Genomic DNA, 25,083 nt, shown 5'->3' on the forward strand with positions numbered 1-25,083 from the left:
GGAGGTCCAGGCCCCTGCTGGGGAGCTTGGTATACAGCATGCCAAGCATCAAGACCCTGCCTCTGCTTCCTTAGCCACTGATAAAGTATGATGGGTTTTGCCTTCCTCTCTTCCTTCCTTCCTTCTTTCCTTCCTTCCTTCCTTCTAGAAAGAGAGGACGCAAGAAGTCCTCAGTCATGTTGACATGTCATATTAAAACAACTTCATGTCAGCAACTGTTTTGCTTTCTGTTTGATAATAACCTCAGCTTTCTCCCTCCACAGAACATACTCCATGTTGGGGTGTTTATTTTTAAGTTATTCGTAAATATGCGTGTAATAATAGCAGACTGTGGAAGCTGTGTCCTAAAGAACCTGGGGGCAGCACCCCCCTGGGGGGGAGGGACGGGCAGGCCTCCTCCATCTCTCAAGCTCCAGCTTGGCTCCAGCACCCATTAGATCGGCAGTGTCTGACGGGGCCACATGTCATTCTACTATAACGCCACTAGGAGGCACTAAAAGCACGTGAGGACAGCAAGCTCCTACCGAGGCCAGCAAGCTCCCGCTGCAGCCCAACAACTTAAGGACACCCAGGGGAGGGGTGTTCTTCCTTACCTGTAAGTTCCCACCTTCAAAATCTCAGGGAAGCCACAATTTACAACTGCATAAGCCACTCAGTTTATTAACTCTGGGACAAGACCACCTCCTCTACCATCGCTGCCTGTGAGACCGCAACCGTTTCTAGCAAGAGTGAACTCATTCACAGGTACAGCAAACACTGTAGGTACTGCCCGTGACAGCATGGGGAGGGATAGGAGTCTTAAACAGTGTTGGGGGGTGGGGGAGCATGGCTGCTAAAGTGCTCCCCTTGTAAGCAGGAGGGCTGAGTTTGCTCCCCCGTAACACATATAAAAAGACAGGTGCAAGGCAACATGGTGTCCTCCTAATCCCAGGCACTGAAGAGGCAGGGACAGGCGGATCCCCAGTCTTGCTGGCCTGGCAGCCTAGCCTAGTTATGAGCTTCCAGCCAATGAGAGACCTTGTCTCAAAATACACGGCAGACTGTATTTCATATGCAATTGTATCTTGAGGTTGGACCTTGACACCTACACATATGTGCACACACATACCAACACACACAACACTTTTTTATTTTTCTCAAGGCAGGATTTCTCTGTAGCTTTAGAGCCTGTCCTGGAACTAGCTCTTATAGACCAGGCTGATCTTGAACTCACAGAGAACTGTTTGCCTGGGATTAAAAGCGTACGCCACCACCACCCAGCCACAACACATTATTTTTAAATTTTGCCACAATAAATAAAGTTTCCTGTTCCCTGTGTCCCCTTGCAGTAATCTATTCACAAGGCACAGAATCTCATCAACGCCAAATCCAAAGGGACACAGCTTCATTCCAAATCATGTACCAGAACTGAACCAAACCTTGGAGAGGAGAGATGAGCCGCACCTTCACTTTAAAACAAAGAAAGTGAGGTTCAGCCGGGCATTCATACAGTATCTCATTTCACCCCCATGCTAGCCCAAGGAGGAAAATGATGCTAATGCGCTCTCTCTGCATTTGGTATGAGAGAAAGCTCTTGCTTGAAGTCCACAGAACTCCTAAGGGGAGGCATGGGAGTCCCACAGCTTAGCCAGCCCACGATCTACAATTTCCAGCCTCCTGCTTGGGGCTCTGGAATTCCAGCAAAGGGCTTCTTCTACATCAAACTGGAATTGCTTTAGCATTACCTCCAGAAGTTTCTTTTTGTTGGTTGGTCTTTGTCCTTCTAAATCTGAGAGCTTCTTTCTATAGCACCCCACTTTCTAAGTTATACTGGGCAGCGCGCTCCTCCAAGGAAGGTCAAACATACCTGCTCCCCAGTGGGAAGGGAGAAAACTTCTGCTGAGGCCTGGACTCCTTCCCTGAGCAAGTCATAGTAAACCTGTGCAGCTGCCTGCTTGCCCTCGGAGTTGTCCTGCAGGATATCCGCAGGGTAAGCCTCTGTAGGAGAAAAGGGCAGGAACAGAGTTAGTGGCACTCTGTCGTTAAAAGCAGAGTTCGTTATTTCAGGCTTTTTAAGGAATAGTTTATTTTAACCATAACAGTCTGACTGGGGAGATAGCTCAGTGAAGGGCTTCCCATGCTCACATAAGGACCTGAGATCCAGCCCCAGACCCCACAGATCTGGGCAGCCCCAGACCCCACAAATCCGGGCAGTGGTGGCCTATGCTTTTAATCCTAGTGCTCAAGAGGCAGAGAGGCAAGCAGATCTCTGAGTCTAAGGTCAGCCTGGTTTACAGACCAAGTTCTAGGACAGCCAGGGCTACACAGAGAAACCTTGTCTCAAACAAACAAACAAACAAACGCAAAAAACAAAAACAAGCTTGCAATTCCAGCCCTGGAGAAGCAAAGATAGACCTCTCGGGCTTTCCAGTCAGGCACCTTTCCCTAATCAATAGTTCCAGGCCCACGAGAGTCCAGGTCTTCAAAAACCAAGGTAGACGGTAAATGGCCCCTGAAGGATGGCACCTGAGATTGACGTCTGGCCTCCACAAGCACGTGCACACATCAGCACGTACACACACCAACACATACACATGCACACATACACACACACACACAAACACATAAAGGCAAAAAAGAAAATAAATCACAATCATGCTCACCTATTCCCTCCCAGACTTTTTTTTTTTTTTTTTTTTTTTTGAGACAGGGTTTCTCTGTTGCTTTAGAGCCTGTTCTGGAACTAGCTCTTGTAGACCAGGCTGGCAGAGATCCGCCTGCCTCTGCCTTCTGAGTGCTGGGATTAAAGGTGTGCACCACCACCGTAGACTATTTTTAAAACTCCAGTCACACCCATCAACGAAATGCTTTTTCCACCTTTCACTGTGGTCCACTCAGGGGCCATGAACTTAGAGAAGGGCGGGCTGGAACTTTGACATCAGCCTTTGTCACAGGCAACTTAAATTACTCTTTTTCTAGATTACCGTCACTGTGCAAGTCCCTAGGATTTACCCTGTTCTTGTCCCTCGGCACTGGGAGCGCAGTGGCTTGTGGGAATAAAAGAGCACATCCCTGCAATCACTTGCCCAGAAACTAATCTAAGGTATTCTGCAGCCATCCTCAGCATCTCTTTCCTCTTGCACCTCTGACAGAAACAGATCCCCTGGAATCATCCTACAAATGAACAGCACCCAGTTCTTAGAAGCAGCAATCAGTTGGCCCTTCAGCTGTGGATAAAGACACCGCCCGCCTCTGGCTGACATGTTCCGAAGCGCGTAGGGACTCAGAGCTCATTTTGTGGACCCCACCACATCTCTACCTTTGATTTGCCGCCTCCTGTGAGGGAAGCAGGCCTCACTAGCAGCAGCTGCCTGCCCCTTTCTTCCCCTTCCCTGTCCTTCCCCTTTCCCTGCTCCTCTTTCTCCACGTTTCTCCTCACATGGATTCATCTGGACATACAGTCCAGCTCCAAGCTCCTGCGACACCTCCACTCCTGTTCTCCCCGGATAACCATTGTTTCTGGGAGCCACTCTCGGGATCCAAAAGGCTGTCCATAGCAAAAAAGTTTAAGCCTTCGGTTCACTCAACTCACCCAGGCGGAATTTTGACCTCTGCCGATTAATTCCCGGTGGGAGAACTTGGGGGTGTGCAAGCTGCCAATACTAGAGGACTAGGACGAGGTTGCATGCACTGCAACACTCAGGCTCACTTTTCAGGGTGCGAATGCCATGAATACACAGGCCTCCCGTGACTGCGTGGAAACAGACAGCCTCCCTTTGGGAGGTTCTACATCACGGATCCAATCAACCACATACTAAAGATATCAGGGAGAAGGACAGGAAAGAACAGTAGAGATAGTCTTACCATGACTCCCTAAGGAGTAAAGGATAACAACTTCCTCCATGGCATTCACCTGCATGAGCAATTATAAGCCACCTGGAAACTAGGGTATCCAGGAAAACATGCACAGGCTGCACATAAACATGCCATTTTGCAAGGGACTTGAGTGCATGTCTAAAGGTGGCCTTTCAACCATTTACCAGTAGATACTGAGGGAAAACTGGACATTCTGTCACTATTCAACCTTTTATAAAACATTTGAGTGTAAAACACACACACACACACACACGGTGTTCTTAAAAGTGCGCTGTCAGAAATCTTTAAAATAAAGACATCAAGGGTTGATGGCTTACTGGTGGCAATGACTAAGGGAATACAAAAGAGCTGAGTTTCTATAAAGCCAAGATCTTCTTCGGCAAAGAAGGCACACACTCATGTGCTCTCTACACACAAAAACATGTGTTCAAGGAAGTTCAGGCTCCTCACCAACATGCTCAGCAATGCCGTTAGCGACTGTGCAGTACAGTCCCTAAGCCCAGGCAGGCCTGCCCTGAGTCTTTACTGGGGTTGTCATGTACTCAGCACAAGAGCCAGAGGGACCTGAAGGATATCAAATTACCCAGCGCCTGCTTCAAATCTGTCACAGAGACCAACCCCGCCTGCAACCACCCTCCTACCAATCCCTCACTTAGATCGAGGCTGCAGCTTCTCCTGAGAGCCTCAGGCCTCACCCTCCCACCCATCTAAGCTCCATCCATAATTAACAGCGACAATCAACTTTCTCTGGCTTCCAGTGGCCAAGAGACAGCTGAGTATCCACAACCTTCTCACACTGTATCCTGCCTGCCCCCAGTTTACAGGGAATGGAGCAAGGCTTCATAAAAGAAAATAACAAAGCATGAACCCGGGGCCCGTCTGATTCCAAACTCTGGGTAAAGCATCAGATTATGTTGTTTAAACCAAAGTTCCCATCATTACAGCCGGGCACCCAATGGGTTCCTGTAGCCCCTACTGTCAGATTTCTGCCACTCCATCCTCAAGACTCACTAGATACAGCCAGCACTCCTCGGGGGCCCCCCTTGAGCCCTGAAAACCAAGATCAAGGATTCCATGAGTTACTGAGGCCTGAGTTCAAACACCACCTCAACCTAGGATAGGAACTGACATGGCCCGGACACCTTTCTGTCATAGAGTTGCAGTCCCCTCCAGCTTGCCCCTTAGTTTTGTCTTAGAGTAATTACCTCTTAACCCATAAACAAAGAAGCTGGGGCTTGGGAAGCACAACTCAGCTCCCCTCCCAGCCCCAGCACAAAGGCCATTCCCTATAGAAAACCCTACACCCATGCCTTCCCCATAGGAAGCCCCATACCCATGCCTTTCCCATAGGAAGCCCCATACCCATGCCTTCCCCATAGGAAGCCCATACCCATGCCTTCCCCATAGGAAGCCTCATACCCATTCCTTCCCAATAGGAAGCCCCACATCCATTCTTTTCCCATAGGAAGTCCCATACCCATGCCTTTCCCATAGGAAGCACTTAGGAAATGTGGGTGGTTAATCTTGCCATTTCAACAGCTGTCTCATGGACTTGTCATATGGCTTCCCACGGGTATAGGAGATCTAGTGAGCATGCCAATAAATTAAGAGGAGCCAGCAGGTGGGCTGCATGGACCCTGGGTACCCATCATGCTACATTTGTACTGTGGGAGCCGGCTTTAGAATCGACCACCCCAGGACCACCAGCCTGAGGAGCACGAAGAGACCAGACCTGGATTTTTGCTGTTTCTAGGCCTATGTTTTAGGAGAATGCTCATCAGTTCTGGACCATCAACCCCCTGAGGTATGGACTGCAGAACTCACAAAGACCATTATCAATCAGCCCCTTGGAAAAGCTGACCTTAGGGTCATCAGGTTTGCTAATGGCAACTATCCAAGGCCGAAGTCAGACACTTGCCAGGAGTTGTCTGATATCCTTTCTGGTTGGTGTGTGGTCAGGATAAATATTATGAAATTGTTATGCCCTCTTCACATCATGAAATCATTCACCATGAAAGTTAAAACCTGCTCAAAGAACTCATGTACAGTGCTCCCAAGACATTGGCTGTCCCCATAAGAGAAATGGGGTGGTTTGGCCTCTCCAAAAGGGCACAGGAGCAGATGTGGGGAGAGGACTTTTCAAGAACATAATGCTTGCTGGAATCTGTTGTGGGAAGTCATTCTGCCAATAGCTTTGGGGTACCTGCCTTAGGGCATGGCTTCTTGTCTGCTGATGTGATCTCTTAAAAGGAGAGGCAAGGGTTGCGCATGCTCTGGGTTGTGAAGACCAAGTGAGATGGCACAAAGCAGAGTGTGGTCGCTTCCCATCTCCCTCGATCCTCAACTCTGTGAGTCTGTTCTCCCCCGCACCCCTTAACAAGCTGACATATATATATATATATATATATATATATATATATATATATATATATTTGTGGTTCTCGTTACAAGCGGAACCCAAGAGAGACAAAGGTAGCAAGCCAAGGCTGGTACCCCAAAGCTATTGGCGGAATGAATCTCACAACAGGAACCAGCAAGACATGGTCCCGCCTGATTATCTTGAGAGTGGGGTTTACTTTCTGTTGCCTGGGGGCAGCAGGGAACTGAAATTAAGCACTGGGGATGTCAGCACTCACCAGTTACTTGGCACCAACACTGGGTTTCATTGCTAAGACTTGAGACAGACTGTAGACCTGTATCCATGAGGAAGAAGAGTCATCAAGAATGCCTGGGGCCCCCTGCAACCAGGGCCCACGACACCCCATCCATACTAAATACCCTACCCCCTGGGAAACTCTACCACCCCAAAACTCAACAGTGTGTCTCCTAAACAGAAAATGTTCACGTAAGCCTCATGGAAAACCAGGGGAACATGAAAGTGAGAATTGCCCAAGTAGGAAAAGTGATAGACATCCAAACCCAGGCAGAAAAGGGGACTCCCCTCCTCCTTCCCCGGGAGGAAGCCCCAGAACCCCCAACAGACCCCCTTTAGGTTCCCACTCCAAGCAGCCCTGGCAATGAAACAAGTCTGGGGTGGGTCAGGCCAAGCTCAATTCTGGTGGCAAAAGACAGGCCCCTTCCCCTCCCCTCAACCTTCCAGATGTGAGCCCCTAGCAGGCCTTAATGGCTTGAACCGAACAGGAAATATTTTTCCAAAGCCAAAAGAATGTAATCCCTACAGCACAACACTAAATGCTTTTATTAAAAAAGCATACAGTTGAAATAACTCACTGCAGATGGCAAAGAAACGGAGATTCCTGGATAAAGCCTGGTTTTATGAAGTCGCTTCAGTACACGCTGGTGGCCTCACCCTCAAAACGAAAATAATGGCGCACCTGAACGTGTTCGTCTAGGGAAAATATGTGAAAGGCTCGAGAGTTCCCAAGTGAAGCTAAAGTTCCCAGGGCTCCTCGGGCTCTTGTCGCCGACAGCCCAGCAGCCCAAAGAGTCAGCCACCAGCCAATCCGGACAGGCCCAGTGTTCAGACAGGTCCCCAGAAATGCTGGGTCCTTTGAATGCAAACAGTAAAGCCCCCGCTAGTGGAAACTTTGATGGGCTCAAAGACCCACCCTTAATCATAGTCTGGGTACCACTTGCACCAGACTCTCTTCCCCACGAAGAGCAGGGAAAGGCTTTTGTTTCGGCGAAGCGCCGTTTTTTTTTCTAAGATGGGATTATTATCCTGAGAAACACTAAAGGAAATATTTTAAATTTCACTAGTCCCAGTCTTACAAACTTGGCTTCATTAAACGCCACTACCTGGCAGTAATCACGGGACGTTATGTCATTGGAAAAGCTGGCGGTAGTCACACAGGATTTTTTTTAGTAATGTGGGTTGTTGTTCAATCACAGTAAGAACAATCCTTGCTCCAGATAATGTGGGGAAAAAATGCAAGGACACAAAACTAAAGGAATCCTCCACTCTCATGTTCTATGAACTAGAGTGGATAACACTGCTGAAAATCTTTCTCGTATGTTTGTTTTCTGTGGTTTTGTTTACAGGAGAATTTTCTTCTAAAATGCAACTATTCTAGAAGAAATTCTTTTTTTTTTTTTTTTTTTTTTTTTTTTTTTTTTTGGTTTTTCGAGACAGGGTTTCTCTGTGGTTTTGGAACCTGTCCTGTCCTGAAACTAGCTCTTGTAGACCAGGCTGGTCTCGAACTCACAGAGATCCACCTGCCTCTGCCTCCCAAGTGCTGGGATTAAAGGCGTGCGCCACCACCGCCCGGCCTAGAAGGAATTCTTATTAGAAAAGAAATCTGCTGCCCAGGAAGATGAAAGATCAGTTCTGGGCTCAGTCAAGACATTCTCATCAGCTAAGGGAGGTCAGCTATTGTGCATTCTGAAAACACACTGGAGGAGGGTAATCCCCCAAACACCCAAATTGCTCAGATTTCAAAGGCCACCTCATGGAGGTCTTCAATGTCACTGGAGGTACATGTGATTCAACACAATCCAGTCCCTAGGGCCAGGTCTGTAACAGGGATGAGGTTTAAGAAAATGAAGTCACAATAAAATCCACCCAGGGAAAGGGGTTGCTGGTGGTACACGCCTTTAATTCTAGCACTCAGGAGGCAGAGGCAGGAGGATCCCTGTGAATTTGAGGCCAGCCTGGTCTACAGAGCAAGTTCCAAGACAGCCAGGACTACACAGAGAAACCCTGTCTTGAAAAACAAAAAGCAAAAAAAAAAAAAAAAAAAAAAAAAATTTAAAAAGAAAGCAAGCTGGCAAGATGGCTCAGTGTATAAAAAGCTCTTGCCATGAAGCTTCAAACCCAAGTCATTCCCAGGACCTCCATGGTGGGAAGGGAATACCAAGACTTGCAAGTTGTCCTCTGACTGCCACACACTGAGGAATCAGGTGAGACACTTCCCTGCATTTCTCAGACAGCTGCAGATCTGAGGTCTGTGCCCACATCTCCACCTACTTCCTGGTGCATGACTCTTTTTTTCCCTGATGCATGATGGGAAACAAGCTGGGCAGATATGCTTGGGACATGCTAGTATAGACAAGAGGGAGTTTCTGGTGCCAGCAAGTGCAGAAGGGTGATCCATGAGAAACTCGGCTCATGACTGAGACGTCCATCAGCAACCAAGTCCTCTTCAAAATTTTTGCAACAAGAAAGGGCTACATCGCTCAGATTAATTTCCAAACTTAGTTAACAAAGGACCCTGATCCCTGAGCACTAATTTTCAGGTGAGAAAACATACCCTGGAGAACAGCATTTGAAATGATGTGAGATCAGAGGGACCCATCCCTGTCAGAGAGACTACAAACAGGCAAGAGTCTGGAGCTCGAGGTCAGACGTGAAGAACCTGCCACCAGGGAAGGCTGCAGAACATCGCTTTCCAGTGAAGTACAGAACAGAAGGTGAGGCCAGCAAACACTCGGATATTTTTGTTGTTTATGAAAAGCGTCTGATTGCCAAAATATTCTTAGCAAAGGATTTTTTTTTTAAGTTGGAAGACAGAATGTGGAATATGTTAGAATTTTTTGAGCAGATGAGCAAAATTGTCAAGGAGTGAGGAGGCGCTGTTGAAGGTCTGCAGGTGGCTGTGGTGGAGTTTTTATTCCCTGGTGATTGACAGGCTGCCTGTTGCTCTGTTATCGCGTGTTTAATATTGGCCAACTTGCAACTTGTCAATGCCTCGGCTGAGAATAAATCACTTGCCCTGCCTCTAAGATGGTAGAATATGCAGATGGCTTTATGTGACACCCACACGAACCTTTACATAGACCTGTTTTTGTTTTGTTTTTTTTTTCATGAAATCAACAATATATAATCATCTTGGTGATAGGAAATCATTAGCTATAGTTAGCTATTAGTATTAGCTAATATAAATATGATGACACATGGGTTTCATAACTTCGTTATGAATATTGGGTATATAGATACAGTGTTTCTAATTCTCCTGTAGATAGCTTTAGAAAGTTATCAAACTTCCGGCCAAGATCTGCTAATCTTGTTAGGGGAGAGAGAGAGAGAGGCCTCTGACCTCCATATTTGTGCGTGGCATGCATGCTGGTACAAACACACATAACACGGTGGGGTGTTATATGATGTGAGTATACATTTGTGTAGGTGCATGCTTTGATGCCGGAGGAGGACATTAGAGTTCATTTGGGAGTTCCACCGAGGCCCCACTCCTCCACCTACCCTTCTCAGAAAGCCCACCAAACAGCGACTCCTCCCCAGGAGCTGCTCATGACCACGCCTACAGGGTATTTAAGCTCTGGTCCCTAGACCTACCATGTAATTTCTCCTCCTCTCTCCCCCACCTCACTTCTGGGGGGCTTGAGAGTCACCCGGGGGTGCTTTGCTCATTAAACCTGGTCTTTCTGATTCGGCTTGATCTGACTTATTGCATTGGTGGAGAGACCTACTACAAGGGATAAAAAAGACTTATCAGTTAGGTGTCCTGTTCGAGCTATCATTCTTTCCTTATCCCAGGCTCTCACGGAAGCCAGGCAGCTGGGCAGTAATCATTCAAAATGATCCTCCCATGTGTGCCCCCTTCAGTGATGAGATTATAGGAGAGTGCGGGGGCGGAGCCACATTCGGCTTTTTACATGGGTGCTGGGATATGGCTTCAGCTCTTCATTACAACTGTGCAATAAACACTCTTCCCTGTAAGCCATCGATCGCTCCAGCTTCTGATTGCTCTTAGTATGACGGCCTCTGGTCTTGTCATCTGACTATCAGTGCCTCTTATGTTTGGGCAAATGAACGCCATAGAATTATTTTTCCCATGAATCATTCAAAACCTTATGAGGTGGCAGCAGGTGACTCAACAGGCGAGAAAAAAAAGTGCTCACAGAGAAAGCCTGGTGACCTGAGTTCAAGCCCTGGATCTAACTCCCAAAAGTCATCCTCTGATCTTCATATATGTGCCATAGTATGTACATGCTAACATTCACAAGCACACGTAACACACATACACACACAAACTTTCTAGAAGATATGAGTTGAGACTATAGCATTCTGTTCCTTTAGCCTTCGAGGAAGTATCATATACAGAGACATATATGGAGTCCCAGGGAGGGGGACAGAGATCAGGAAACAACCCCTCCGATATCTGCTTCCACATGCATGGCGACCAAAGAGGTCTTCACCTCAACACAGCTGCTACAAGCTCAGGTTCCTCACCCTTGAGACCAGGAGCCACTCCATCCCAGCTGGTCAGCTGTGAGGTTGCTATTTGTCTGAGCTTTGCTGGAAAGGAAGAGGGGTTTGTCACACACACAGGACAAGGCAGAAAACCCAAGTCTTAACAGCCAGCCTGCATTCAATCGCCTGAGAACACATGAAAATACCTTCGTATCAGTAAGACTGCATGCGACAATCCTGGAACTGGTGAGGGAGTTCTGTGGCAGGACACCCAGCAAGGAACTAGAGTCACATAGCGCACAGGACCCGAGGGACAAAGAAAACAACCTCTCAGCAGTGTGGTATATTTCATGTGCCACCGGATGACATTCCACAGGCCCAACCAAACAGCATAGCCGTTTATGAACTTGACAAATGTCTATACAAAAATCACACCCCTGTGTGTTCACCTGTTACATGTCAAACAATAAAACTTCTAACGAGGAAAAAAGGGGGGGCGCCCATATGCCAGCTCTGTGAAGAGCGATGAGCTGAGAGAACCCAGGGCCTCTGCTAGGCAGCTGGGTTGTGGACTCTGTCACTGCCCACTGCTGAAGACCCTGGGCTCATCCTTCAGATATGCAGCACCCAAGAATGCGTGGCATTCAACGGGCTCCTCTGACCTATGTGAGGATTTGCTGAGGGAAACAGATCTGCTTCTCAACAACTGGAAAAGCATCGTGATAACTGCCTTTTAAAGAGTGCCAGACTCGTGAGCCTAAAATAAGACTGAGAAGTAAATGAAGAAGGGAAGGCAGATACTTGCCTTGAGCCTGGTGCCGACTCGGCTTCAATGTGAAGAAATAGAAAAGAAACGCGATGGTTCGTGCTTTATGGATAAACAATATTTCTAAAGTAGGAGAAGAATTAGGGGGAAGTAGTGAAGTGTTCTCGTGTGACATTGCACGCCGAACCTCATGCTGGCAGAGATGTCCGGAGTCCAAAGGGCTTTTACACGCACAGCTTGTGTGGAAAGGACGTCAACCCCACAGAGTCAACAAAGCATGGTGCACTGACCCTGCATCTCAGATGAAGGAGCAGAGATTCAAAGGTTAAACGGTTAAAACTCAAACCCAGATCTTGAATTTCCAGCAGAGCCCTTGGTAATGACTCACCTGCCTACTAATTTATTTTAAAGGTTTTTGTTGTGTGTGTATGGGTATTTGCCTATGTATGTACTGGGTGAGTGCCTGATGGTCACAGGAGCCAGAGGAGGGCATGAGAGCCCCTGGGACTGGAGTTACAGATGGTTATGAGCCACCACTCAAGGTGCTAGGAGTCCAATCCAGGTCCCCTGCATGAGCAGCAGCTACCCTTAACAGTTGAGCCGGCGCTCATAATACAGGACCAACCCCTCGCTTTAAATGGCAGCCAGCGTTCCTGGCAGCCCGGAGTTCAGGATCCACTGAACTTGTAAACTGTTCCTAGCAGCGTCGCTCACAAAAGCCCAAAGCTAGAAACAGCTCCAGGGTCCACGGGCAGGAAAACACACACAATGCGGTATATGCATAGCAAGCAATGATCAGTTAGCTTTCAAAGGGAAGGGGACTTAACAGCAACTGACCCAGCCAGAACTTGAGGACACTTCAGTAAAGGAAATAAAGTCACCAAAGAAAAAGAATTTTCTACTTCCACTTACATGAACTACCTAAAATAGGCAAATTCAGCAGAAAAGCGAAACATATGTTTTCAGAGACTTGCAGCCGCAGGGTTTCTACTAAAAATGATTAAAAAAAAAAAAGTCCTGGAAATGGATGGTGGGAATAGTTCGTATTGCATTGACCTATACGCTTAAATATAGTTAAAATGATAAATTTGATGTTGTGTGTATTTTACCGCAGTAAATGAACACTTAAAATACTAAATATCAATCATAATAAAGAAAAGAAAAAAATACTAAATATCTAGCCTCTGCCTTCAAGAGTTTTGTCTTATATAAAAATCACAATACATAGCCATAACTATCCCAGTTAATTTTATTGTGGTAAAATGCATACAGGATTTACCATTTCACCATTTCTAAAGGACAGTTTATGACATTAAGCACGTTCATGTCATTGTGCGGTCATCACGACTACCCACCCCAGCACTTCATCCTCTCGGGCTAAAAAAGCACACGCCACATCCTGGACTCTAACACTCCAGGGTCCACAGCCATTACCCTCCACAGCTCCGTGACTGCTTTAAGTACATCATCTGAGCACACAGTCTTTTCCTTCTGCAACTGACTCATTTCACTCAACATAACGTCTTCAAAGTTCATCCTTGCCGTGATATATGTCTTCTTTCAAGGCGAAATAATACTCCATTGTTGGTAACATTTTTTTCTCTCCGTTCAACTGTCAATGGGCACTTCAGTTGCGTCCACCTCTTAGATACTATGAAAGAAGCTGCTTGGTTATACAAAATACTGTTTGTCAGGTATGGGGGCACACAGCTTTAATCCCACCCCTTGGAAAACAGAGGCAGACAGATCTCTGTGAGTTCGAGGCCAGCCTTGTCTACAGAGTGAGTTCCAGAACAGCCGAGGCTACACAGAGAAACCCTGTCTCAAAAAAAATGTAAATAAACAATTACTGTTCAAGTTCCAGCTTGCAGTTCCTCAGACTGTACACCCAGAAGATGAATTACTATATAGTGACTTCGCTTAATTATTTTCAGAACTTCCCTACCTTTTCCTCCCTTCCTTTCTTCCTTTCTGACGGCAGCAGTGAATACTGAACCAAGGGCTTCCGGCATAGTAGGCAAGAGCTGTGCCACTGACCTACATCCCCAGTTCTTCATACTGTTTACTAAGCTATAATATTTTACATCCCTCGCAACAAGACCCAAGGATCCCAGTTCCTCCCCATCCTCAGCAACTCTCTTAGTTTCTCTCTTGCCGATGCTTTACAGTAACCACCCAATGGGGCAGAGGTAGTAGCTAGCCGTGGTTTCTATTTGTGCCTTCCTGATGATTGGTGACATCAGGCATCTTGTCACGTGTTCATGAGTACATCTTCTTTGGGAAGTGTCATCTCAAGTCCTTTGCCAATATATTCTTAGTATTTGACATCAGCCTTGAAAAATTTGCAAGAATTGGCGAGAGAGAAGTTGATGTGTGGACCGTTTAATGCTTTATACAGAGAGCACACTGTGGTAAGAAACTGAGTCTGAGGCGTTCTGAAGAGCCAGGCTTTGCCAACCTGGCTTAATTTAATCTCTCCTTCCAAACAGGCCAGTAGAAGACACCTGGCAGCTTTCCATTGTGATGGTTTCATGAAATAACTCTGAAAGCAGCCTAAGGCTATTATGATTCTAGTATTTCCAGAAAGTTAAGCTAAGAAACATGCCAACAGGAGACTAAGATGCACATTCCTCTAAACACTAAATATTTCGGTAAGGTATTATAAAGTCAAAATGTGTGGAAAAGCCTTCAAAAGGATAGCTTTCACATAGCGTATTGAAAACTGGTGAAGGGCAAGTTTGACCTTACTCAATATATTCAGCCACATGTGTGTTTGGGCTAAGGATATGGGTACCAGCCATGAGGTCATTCAGACCTAATAGGTAAAATCTCAAACAGCTGGGCATGGTGGTATACATCTTTAATCCCAGCTTTCAGGAGGCAAATGCAGACTGAGTTCTATGAATGTGAGAGCCTAGTGGTCTACATAACAAGTTCCAGGCTAGTCAGGGCTACACAGTGATACCCTGCAGATAGATAGATAGATAGATAGATAGATAGATAGATAGATAGATAGATAGATAGATAGATAGACAGACAAATAGGCTGAGACCAAAAAAAAGGTCTCTGGGTGAAATAAACTACCATAGAGGTAGCATAGACAATGACCCAAAAAACTGTACCCATTGAAATGATGCAATATAGAAGATGCTGATATTAAACATGATTTGCAGTTGGGTGTGGTGGTGCATGCCTTTAATCTCAGCACTCAGGAGGCAGAGGCAGGCAGATCTCTGTGAGTTCAAGGCCAGCCAGGTCTACAAAAGCGAGTTCCAGGACAGGCTATTACATAGAAAAACTTTGTCTCAAAAAACAAAAACAAAACAAAACAAAATGCTTTATAAACATTTAAATTAAGGATAAAAGAGGCTAAGACTTCACATTGCCCAATAAGATTTCAGGAGGAAAGGAATGTCTTAGCTGAGAAACTGACCCAGGATGCAGATCAGACAGATACAGCTGGTAAACTTGGGAAGCAACTAAGGAGAAATCAAGAGTAGAGGAACAAGATACGAGATGCAATGACGGTCTAATTAAAGCTCTAGAAGGAGAAAAAAATAGGAAGAATTAAAATATGAAGAAACTATAGGTGAGTTCACAAGAGACATCCACTCTTAGATTCTGTAATCTCAACCAATGTCCAAAGAAATTCCCACCTTAACAGACCAGCCAAACTGCAAAAAGAGCACACACACACATGCACACATGCGCGTGCGCACACACGACCCTGAAAGCATTCAGGAAGGAAGGACAGATCTTTCTACTTGGCTGGTAATAAGCGGACAGCTGCCTTCTCCATACAGCTATGGAAGGCAGGAGACAATGGAATGACATTTTTAATGAGCTAAAGGAAAATAACATTCATCTTCCATCTCACAAAAACAGCTTCCAAGATGATGGGTGGAAATAAAGAAATACTTAGAAACGTATCATCGGGGAGTTTGCTATGAGCACGCTTCCCGCAACATTATTTCCTATACACATTGGCATATAGGACATGAACCTCTGGAAGGAAGAAAAGGCTGCCTGAGAAGAGATGGGCACAAGGAAGCAATAATAAACTTGACTACAGTCTAAGCCAATGTCGACCATACAACATAAAACATTTCACTGTAGGAGCAAGAAGTCTAATAGCGCTTACAGTGCCACGTGAAAACGGTATGTGTATCTGCTATTTCCCCGGGACAGTGACAAAAGGAACCGCTCTGTGGTGGCAGGAGCCAGGGATGCCTGCTCACACTGCCCCCAGATTCAGGAAAGAGAAGCAGATGGGTAGATGGGTGTTGGTGAGCTGCTCACTTTCTCCTTCTTGTTCAGTCTAGTGCCCCCATCTCCCCTGTCCCTTACTTCCCCCATACCCAGTCTGTAGGAAGGTGCCACCCACATTCAGGGCATGTCTTCTCCCTTCAATTAAGCCTCTCTGGAAACGCCCTTACAGACATGCTCGGAGATGTGTATCCTAGGTGATTCTAAACCTAGTCAAGTCGACAGTGTCTATGAACCATCACGGCATGCGAGCTGGGAAGGAAACAATAGAAGGAGAGCATTGGAAGGCCCTTAACTTATTCCAGAAGCAGTTAAAATTTGACTAATCACAGAATAAATTAATTAAATATGAATATTAAAATTCCTAAGTTAGCACTTAAAAGAAGAGAAACACGGTTATTAAATTTCAAAATAGAAAAAAAATCAAATTGGGGCACGGATGGAGGTGATGCCACTTGACATAAAAGGGGCAAAGATGGAAAAGATGATCTCCCTGGTAAGTTTAATTGTAATTAAAAGCAGATGATTATTTGTTAATAACAAGTTTTCTTTTCCTCTTTCTTTCTTTCTTTCATTCTTTCTTTCTTCTTTCCTTCCTTCCTTCCTTCCTTTCTTTTTTTTGTGTTTGTTCAAGACAGGTTTTCTCTTTGTAGCTCTGGCTGTCCTGGAACTCACTCTGTAGACCAGGCTGGCCTCAAACTCACAGAGATCTGCCTGCCTCTGTCTGGGATTAAAGGCGTGCACCACCACTGCCATGCAAACTGCTTTCTTTTTTTTTTTTTTTAGACAGGGTCTCATGTATCCCTGCCTGACTCCAAGCTTGCTCTGGAGGTGACCTCCCCGCATTTCTACCTCTGGACCTTGGGGACTGAACCCAGACTTCTGTGCAAGCTGGGCAAGCACTCTACCACTGAGCTACACCTCTACCCACCTTGTTTTGGGGTTGTTGTTGTTCGGGTTTTTTTTTTTTTTTTTTTTTTGGTTTTTCGAGACAGGGTTTCTCTGTAGCTTTGGTGCCTGTCCTGGAACTAGCTCTTGTAGAACAGGCTGGCCTCGAACTCCCAGAGATCCACCTACCTCTGCCTCCCGAGTGCTGGGATTAAAGGCGTGCGCCACCACCGCCCGGCTGTTCGGGGTTTTTTTGTTGTTGTTGTTTTGTTGGAGTTTTGTTTTTTTTTTTTTTTTTTGGTCTAAGGTGTTCTGTCCAAATGTGTTTAGCACACATGTACTGCTTAAAATCACTTGTAGGAAATCATAAAGGTCAGGTGAACAACCAACCATTATAATACATGCTCTGAACCTAAATAACACAGCTGCGCCATCCACAGACCGCCCCCCCCCCCCCTGGGAAGAGTCCACCCTGGATCAGAATAACAGAGAGAGCACTCCCAGGTAGTGGGCTGTCCCGTGTGAGCAGCTTTATACAATGAAGACACTACAATGCTAACTTCTCAAGTACCTACCACCGAGCAAAATATTCAGAGAATGGTGAGAGCTTGTCTCAGCGAAAGCAATGAGGAGATGAACACAGCTTTCTCTCTGTTAGTGGAGTTTCCAAGTCGTGGTTACCGACCTGCTTTCCAAGAACAACACATTCATCTTCATTTCAACAAGCCAAGCTGTCTAGGTGGAGACGTGGCGTCCCCCCTGGCAACACACACGTGGCTGAAAGGCCTCAGCCCCATAGTGCTCATTCTGGGCACTCAGGGCACGGTGGCTGTCCTGTCTTGAAGGTACAAACACCCGTGAGAGGTTTGTATGTCCTCAGAACCAATGGGCACTGGTTAAATCTGTTTTCTCGTGGGGGAAAAAAAATAAGGCCCAGCTTAGGGATACTGAATGACCCGATGCAATGCTTTTAATGGGAGAGGGTTCAAGAGACTAGAGAAAGGACAAGAGGAATAACAAGGGTGGGGACATGCCTATATTTAAACGTACTTTAAATGGCCTTAAATTCACAAAGCTTTGGGTCCCTCATCCACACTAGTTGATTGCTAACTCTAGAAAGAGAAACCACTAACCCAGGATGAGCCATGCAGGCAGCCTAGATCTTTTTGTTTTGTTTTGTTTGTCTTTTGTTTTGGTTTTTGGCTTTTGGTTTTTTCTGAGCCGGAGTCACACCATGGCCCAGGCTGAACTTGACCTTAGAACCCCTTTGCTTCAGCCTACAGAGTACTAGGGTTCCAGGTGTGCACAGCATCTCAAAATCACAACTGTCCCATCCTGATTAAGTGTACTCTGAGGCCCAGACCTTCAACTGCTACTGACAGTCCCCGACCTTGAAAGTACTGACCTTGAAAGGCGGCTGCCCAGTGACCAAGAGCTTCCATTTTTGTTACAAGCCCTTTGTTCCTCTACCACAAAGCACTTCCATTCTCTACAGTCCTTCGCGTGGAACTTGCAAGGACTGCACAACAAATGGCATTAGAGGAGGCAGGAGCTAGTGAAGGCCAGCCGGCTAGCCTTCTGTCCCACTGCCCCGTGTGAATCCTGGCCACTTGGTCATTCACCCCATCTGACTAGCCCACAACAAGACACCTAGATCTCCTGCCCAAGTCTCATGAAATATCAGTCCCGTTTACTGAAAAGTCTAGCAGCGAGTGAGCAGGAACTGAATGGAGTATAGACACTGCAGGGCACCAGGAACCACAAAAGAAGAGGTGCACAGACACTCAGTCACTGGCAGGGCACTCTGCCCAAAACACAGAAAGCTTGATACACCTGCCTGATTGCAGAGACTCCCTCCCAGCAATTTTTCCTGGATGCAGTGCCAAAAAGGGTCTCTGCCCACACCTAAGAGGAATTGCTACCTCCACTCTCTTTCAGGGAGTTCAGGGCACTAACCACAAAGATCCACAGGGGTCCTGCTTGCCCAGAGACAAAGGTCTGCTTGGGTAGGAAGCAAAGGACAATCCTCACAGTTAAGCAGACACAGCCCTCTGCTTTTGACTGTCCGTCCACACCACCCTACCCCCACCCCACCCCAAAATCCTTTCCTTTCTCACTGCAAGCCCCAGCGAGGTGCTCCAGGACAGCTGAGAGCAAAGTCCCTCTGTCCTCAGTGAGGTTCTGTTTCCCAGAAACTGAGATCCCAAACCTGCCAAATCCACATCCCCTCCAAGGACACCTAGTCACCTGGACTAGACAGGCGTGATTTAAATTTGTGTTAACATGACGTCACCTCTAAACACCTTGGTGAACTGACTCTCCCAGCTCTTTGGACCACCTCTCTTTCTCCATTAGGGAGAAATTTTCCGCTCTCTGAGGAAACCCAATGTCTCTTGGGTTACTTTGTCCTGGCTGTTTGCTTGCAGCCCTATGAGTAGAACACAGGGCTTCAGGAATGGTAGGAAAAAGCTCTGACCCAGCCCTGCCAGAAACCTCCATATCAATGCCCAGGGTTGTTGCCACTTAGTGGCCAGATAACCCTAGTTCATCTCTGGGCCTCAGTTTCCCCACTTGTACATAATCATACTATCTGATGTGAAGGTCAGTGAAGGTAATGCCTGGGAAGGGCTCCGGACAACACCAGAAGGAGGTAAGGGCAGTTTCACGGAAACCTTGTGACAGGGTGTGACGTGGTGAAAGAGAGCCCTTCATCTAACACTAACATTTTCCCTTCTCTTGTCTCTGCAAATGCTTTCCAAACTATACCTGGCCCCTTAGAGCCCTATGGCATGCTCCCTCCCTTCCTCCAGCCCTACTTCTGGGCTACCCTGGCTCCACACACACCTCAGGTCCCTCAGTATTCAGCTCTCCACTGTTTCTTTACCCCCTGGTGCTGCTCCTTAGGGACTAGGGAGGGTTCAAAACTGATAACTCAACTGATAGGGTGTGGCGCTGTTGGGAGGTGTGGCCTTGCTTGAAGTAGGTGCGGCTTTGCTGAAGTAGGTGTGGCCTTGCTGAAGTGGGTGTGACCTTGCTGAAGTAGGTGTGGCCACGTTGAAGGACCATGTCTGTGGGAGCAGGCTTTGAGGTCTCTTTAGTTTAAGTTTTGCCCGGTGTCGCAGCCCCCTCCTGCCGCCTTCCGATCAGGATGTAGCCAGCAGCACATCTGCTGCGTTCCTCCATGTTTCCTGCCACGATGATAATGGACTGCACCTACGAACTGTAAGCGAGTCACCCTAAATAAATGTGTTCCTTTATAAGAGTTGCCGTGGTCGTGGTGTCTCTTCACAGCAGTATAAATCCTAAGACATGGCCTTTAACATACTCAGTGCTTTAAAAAGGACACGGGAGGCTTCCAAACCAAGGTCTCACTCACTTCTCTCCTCTCCCCTGACACTCTTGTCCTCTTCTGCAGTGGGTCATACAAACCTACACGAGCTTCTGTCTTGCTTCAGTTTGCTTTCTAGCTCTGTGCCATCAATCCTCTCTGCTTTATTATTTTTATATAGTTATATATTATTATTATTTATGCTTTATTATCCTCTCTGCTTCATTAGCCGCACAAATGATCAGAAAAATCCAACTTTTCAAAAACCAAAATGAATAGCTTTCTCTATGCTCACTACTAATGACACAGGGACCAACCGTGAATTCCCGCGTACACAGAGTCCCAATTAATCCCTTATAAGGCAGTCCAGTCCTTAGTTCACAGACAGGGAAGAAGTTCAAGGTAAAAGATGAGGATGGTAACAGGACCAGGCTGTGTCTGGTTTTCTCCTTTCTTTCAGCTCTGTTCTAAGCTAAAATGACAGCAACAGATGGCCCAGTGGAACCTAAGAAGGTTTTGGCATCAGGGAAATTAAAAACATGTAGAGAGGAGGGAGAGAATATATGGGGGGGCGACTTAGGGCATGTCAGGATGTAAATTATTGTGGGGTACCCTCAAAATCCCCTTTGGATGGTACTGCCCCCAAACCAAATCCTCATGCAGACACAGAGCACAGCTGCCGCAGGAATGTCACACGGTCCTTCCTCATTTTTCAGCGGCTACGCTAAGGCTAAGCGGAGGCTGGCATGTGGCCTTACCTGAAAGCGTAACTCCTTTCATGCTTCCCTGCTAAAAAGAAAGGGATTCCCCAGTCGCCGAGATTTGCCCAAGCTGTTTCTGGAAACAACTATCAAAGCTCAGGCAGCAGTTCAACTATGCAAGCCTCCGACCCATTAGGAGCTAACACATGTGGAAATGACAAGCGCGAGACTGCTGTGTGTCATCTGAACCGTGGGTGACCATCGAGACCACAGCAAAGGTCGAAGCGAGTACAGGAAAATCCATAAGCTGCTTTCGGGCCAACTACACTTTTCCAGAAGGTGAAATTACTATTCTGTTTCCTATTAAAATGCCGTAGGGCTGGGAAGGCAGATCTCTGGAGCAGGAGCGGGGAGGCCCTCCAGCTCGCGATCATTTCCCTTCCAGGAGGGAGGGAGGAGAAACCAGAGTGTAACCAGAGACAGCGGGGCTTAATAGGCCCTAGGGGGCTTCTCCTGTTTTGTAGATGAGGAAGATAAGATCAAAAAGCAAGCCTCCCCCCCCCCCCCCCGCCATTCTAGTTTTCCAACACGTAAACTGGAAACAGCCCTCGCTATCCAAGCCTTTAACACTAACTTTCTAGAAAAAAAACTAAGCTAGGACCAAACTAAAAAAACAAACGAGAAATAATACCACCCTTTCCAATATCAACGACAAACTTTTTCTTAATCTCTAGATCAGCTAAAACTTTAATAATCCATATAATTAGCTAGTGGCTACATTCTCCCCTTATCTTGTTCCCCTAAAAATAGAAGAAAAACAACCGGACTTCAGCAGTTATGGCAGGCCATAAAAACTGGTGGCTTCCGGTGCTGCCACAGGCTTCCGACACAATGCCAAGACGCCCCAACATGATACTCTAGAGACAGTGGCCTGTGCGCCCGATGTGACTGCCTGTGGGGGACAGGGCCAGTCACCTGTAACCAGGATGCCTAGCAAAAATGTCTGGAATGGCATCACCTGAGGCCTCAGAGGGGGCCCCCCCGGCTCAAGGATACATCTTCAAATTCAGGTTCCCCCGAAAGCTCGCTGGGCCGAAGAGGCATGTAGGCTGTGTGCCTGGAGCCTAGAAAGAGGCTAGCACCAAGCCTGGGCGGCAGCAACACTTCCCCTCTCAACCCATGCCTCAACCCGGGTCCTCTGCTGGGAAATGGGTACAAAACTGCTGTACGGAATTCTCCCCACGGTGGGGTTCCTATTTCCCAGACTGACACTGGGAATCTAGCCAGGAGCTCTCTCCACAACCACACCAGCAAGCCCAGATCCAAGGTCCCAAGGCAGGTGCTGGAGGGTGGGGAGCAGCCCAGGGGGTACCCAGCACACGGGGTACCCAGCTCAGGGAGTACACAGTTCAGGGCCATCGAGGGCTTCAACTCTGGAGGTTCCTCCTGCAGTTTCCGCTGACCGGGGACTGAAGTGATCAGAGGAAGAGGAAAGACCTTCAGCCCCGCTGCACACCGCAGGCTGCAATGGCGACAGGTGCATGACACTCTGCTAGCTAGTGTCCCCGGTCGCTGCGTCCTTCGCTCTCCCTCAGCTACTCAGGGCACGCGGCACCCCTTACCTGTGGCTCCGGGGGCAGCCTCAGCCGCCATGCTTCGGTTCAGCTGGTACAGCGTCTGCCACCCTGTCGGCCTCTACCCTCTTACCCCAACCCCCACGGCCACCACCTCTCTACCTCGAGCTCCCCTGGGGCTGCCCCGCCCCTGCCACCTTCCCAGGGGCTTTCTCCTCACTGTTTGCCTCCAGGCCTTCTTTATCTCCTCCCTGAGGACCACAGCCCAGTAGTCTCATTACCACACGTTGACTCCACAAAGTTTACAAAAAACGGTGTTTGCACCAAAATAGAGTTTATTGTTGTCCTTGAGCGACTGTGTCGCGGGCACACACCCTCCTCCCCACTGTCCCTGTGGTCAGCTTCACCTAGGTCTGTACAGGACAGATTTTCCACCATGGCCCCTTCTATTTCTATGTGCAAAAAATCGTTTGCAGCGGGCGGTGGTGGCGCATGCCTTTAATCCCAGCACTCGGGAGGCAGAGGCAGGAGGATCTCTGTGAGTTCGAGACCAACCTGGTCTACAAGAGCTAGTTCCAGGACAGGCTCCAAAGCCACAGAGAAACCCTGTCTCGAAAAATCAAAAAAAAAAAAAAATCGTTTGCATTAACCCTTTTTTAAAAATATTTTTTTTTACTTAATAAATTTATATTTCTTATCCTGAGCTATACTGATCTCACCCCTAGATGGTGGCTTTGTCATTTTACTAACTCAGAAACAAGTTGGTGTGATTCATGCTAAAGGTGATTTGAGATAAAATATAGATAAATTCTTTGAAGAAAAAATGCAATGGTGAAAAAACAGCTAAAATGTAAGAAACGTGCACCTAATGCAGGGCATCTACGCATCGTCTCTGTCCACTTCAAGAGTCTTTCCAACAGTCTCCTGGAAATTGTAATGTGTTCACAATGTAGCAAAAGCTCCAACGGGCGCTCACTTGGCAAAGCAAAATTCAATATCAACAATATTTTTCTCTAGTATAATCAGCCTGTTTCAAAATTGCTTTGGAAGGATGCAGGGGTGAATGATTTCAAATTTTATCCTGTTATGGCAAAAGTAAAAGGGGGCCATTCAGAGTACCAGGAGCCCTGGGCCACGAGAGCCAGCAAGTCCCAAGCAGGGAGTGGGTGAGAGATAGAGACCTATTAGGCACGCCATGCAGAGAAAGTGGGTATTTATTTAGTTGGTTATGGAGGGGAAAGGGAAAGTGGGGAGGGGGAGAAGGGAGAAGAGCAGAGAGAGAGGCAGAGAGAAAGAAAGAGAAACAGAGAGGGGGAGGGGAGATGTGAGAAGAAGGGAGAGAGATGGAAAGGGAAGGAGCTCAGGCTGGAAGCAGATCTTCTGCAAACGAGGGTGGGGATGGGTGGGCAGGACTTGTATCCTAAAGGGACAGGACAGACCATTACACACCCTCCAACCAATTATGGTGGAGACACACCTAATGACCCAACTACAGGGAGGTTGAAGGAGGAAGAAGGATTAACCCATCAGTTGGAGAACAGTCTGGGTAATCAAGGAGATCCTGTCAGGGAAATAGTAACTGGACACAACACAGTTCTATGGTAGGTATAGCAAACTAAAGAATTCTTTTCAGGGCTGGTCCGAAGGTAGTGAGTTCTTTCAGCTGACTGTTCACAGTCAGCCATTTGTGCTTCCTGTTGTTTGACAACAGTTAGCTATTTACAGCAGTTGTTGGCAACTGTTCACAGTTGTATAACAATTGTTCACCCTGTCAATTGTTAGTAACCATTAAGGGTTGCATAGCAATTGATTACCCTGTTCTCACTACTGTACTTGACTAGTCTTTAAAAAATATTTAAAAATAAAAAAAAAAAAAGAATTCTTTTCAGATTAGGAAACAACCTTCCTCAAGACCCAATAATACCACTTTTAGGTAAATATCCAAAGGATGCTCAATCATGCCACAAGGACATGTGCTCAACTATGTTCATAGCAGCTTTGTTTGTCATAGCCAGAACCTGGAAACAACCTAAATGCCCCTCTATTGAAGAATGGATTAAAAAAATGTGGTACATTTACACAATGGAGTACTACACAGCATAAAAAAAAATTTGCAGGAAAATGAATGGAACTAGAAAACATTATTTTGAGTTAGGTAACCCAGACACAGAGACAATTATCACATGTACTCACTCATAGGTAGTTTTTAAACATAAAGCAAAGAAAGCCAGCCTACAAACCACAATCCCAGAGAATTTAGACAACAATGCGGACACTAAAAGAGACTTACATAGATATAATCTACATGGGAAGTAGAAAGTATAAAAAGACAAGATCTCCCAAGTAAATTGGGAGCATGGGGACCTTGGGGGAGGGTTAAAGGGGGAGGGGAGCAGAGAAAAATGTAGAGCTCAATAAATATCATGGAAAAAAAATTTAAAAAAAAAGAATTCTTTTCAGAAATCCTCTTTGATGAAGCAGGATTCATGATGTCACTGGCAAAAAAGATTTTGGAATAAGTCAGTGTGATGCGAGTCGTAAGTTTAGTAAAAGCTTTTAAACATAGATGTAAGGTTAGTAGAAAGATAGGTGTTGGG

General features: G+C 46.6%; 1 protein-coding gene across 1 annotated transcript in view; it reads right to left on the minus strand.

Annotated features, from left to right (window-relative positions):
- LOC130865567 (protein FAM169B-like) overlaps window positions 1-22,565 on the minus strand; it is an 87,913-nt gene extending 65,348 nt beyond the window's left edge. The window contains exons 1-2 of the mRNA XM_057756667.1: window positions 22,535-22,565; window positions 1,847-1,977 (exon numbers count right to left, since the gene is read on the minus strand). Of these exons, the coding sequence (XP_057612650.1) occupies window positions 1,847-1,977; window positions 22,535-22,565 (162 nt within the window). The remainder of the gene's footprint in view (window positions 1-1,846; window positions 1,978-22,534) is intronic.
- Window positions 22,566-25,083: the final 2,518 nt, after the last annotated feature.

Source organism: Chionomys nivalis, chromosome 23 (genome assembly GCF_950005125.1).
Source record: "Chionomys nivalis chromosome 23, mChiNiv1.1, whole genome shotgun sequence".
NCBI classification, from domain to species: domain Eukaryota; kingdom Metazoa; phylum Chordata; class Mammalia; order Rodentia; family Cricetidae; genus Chionomys; species Chionomys nivalis.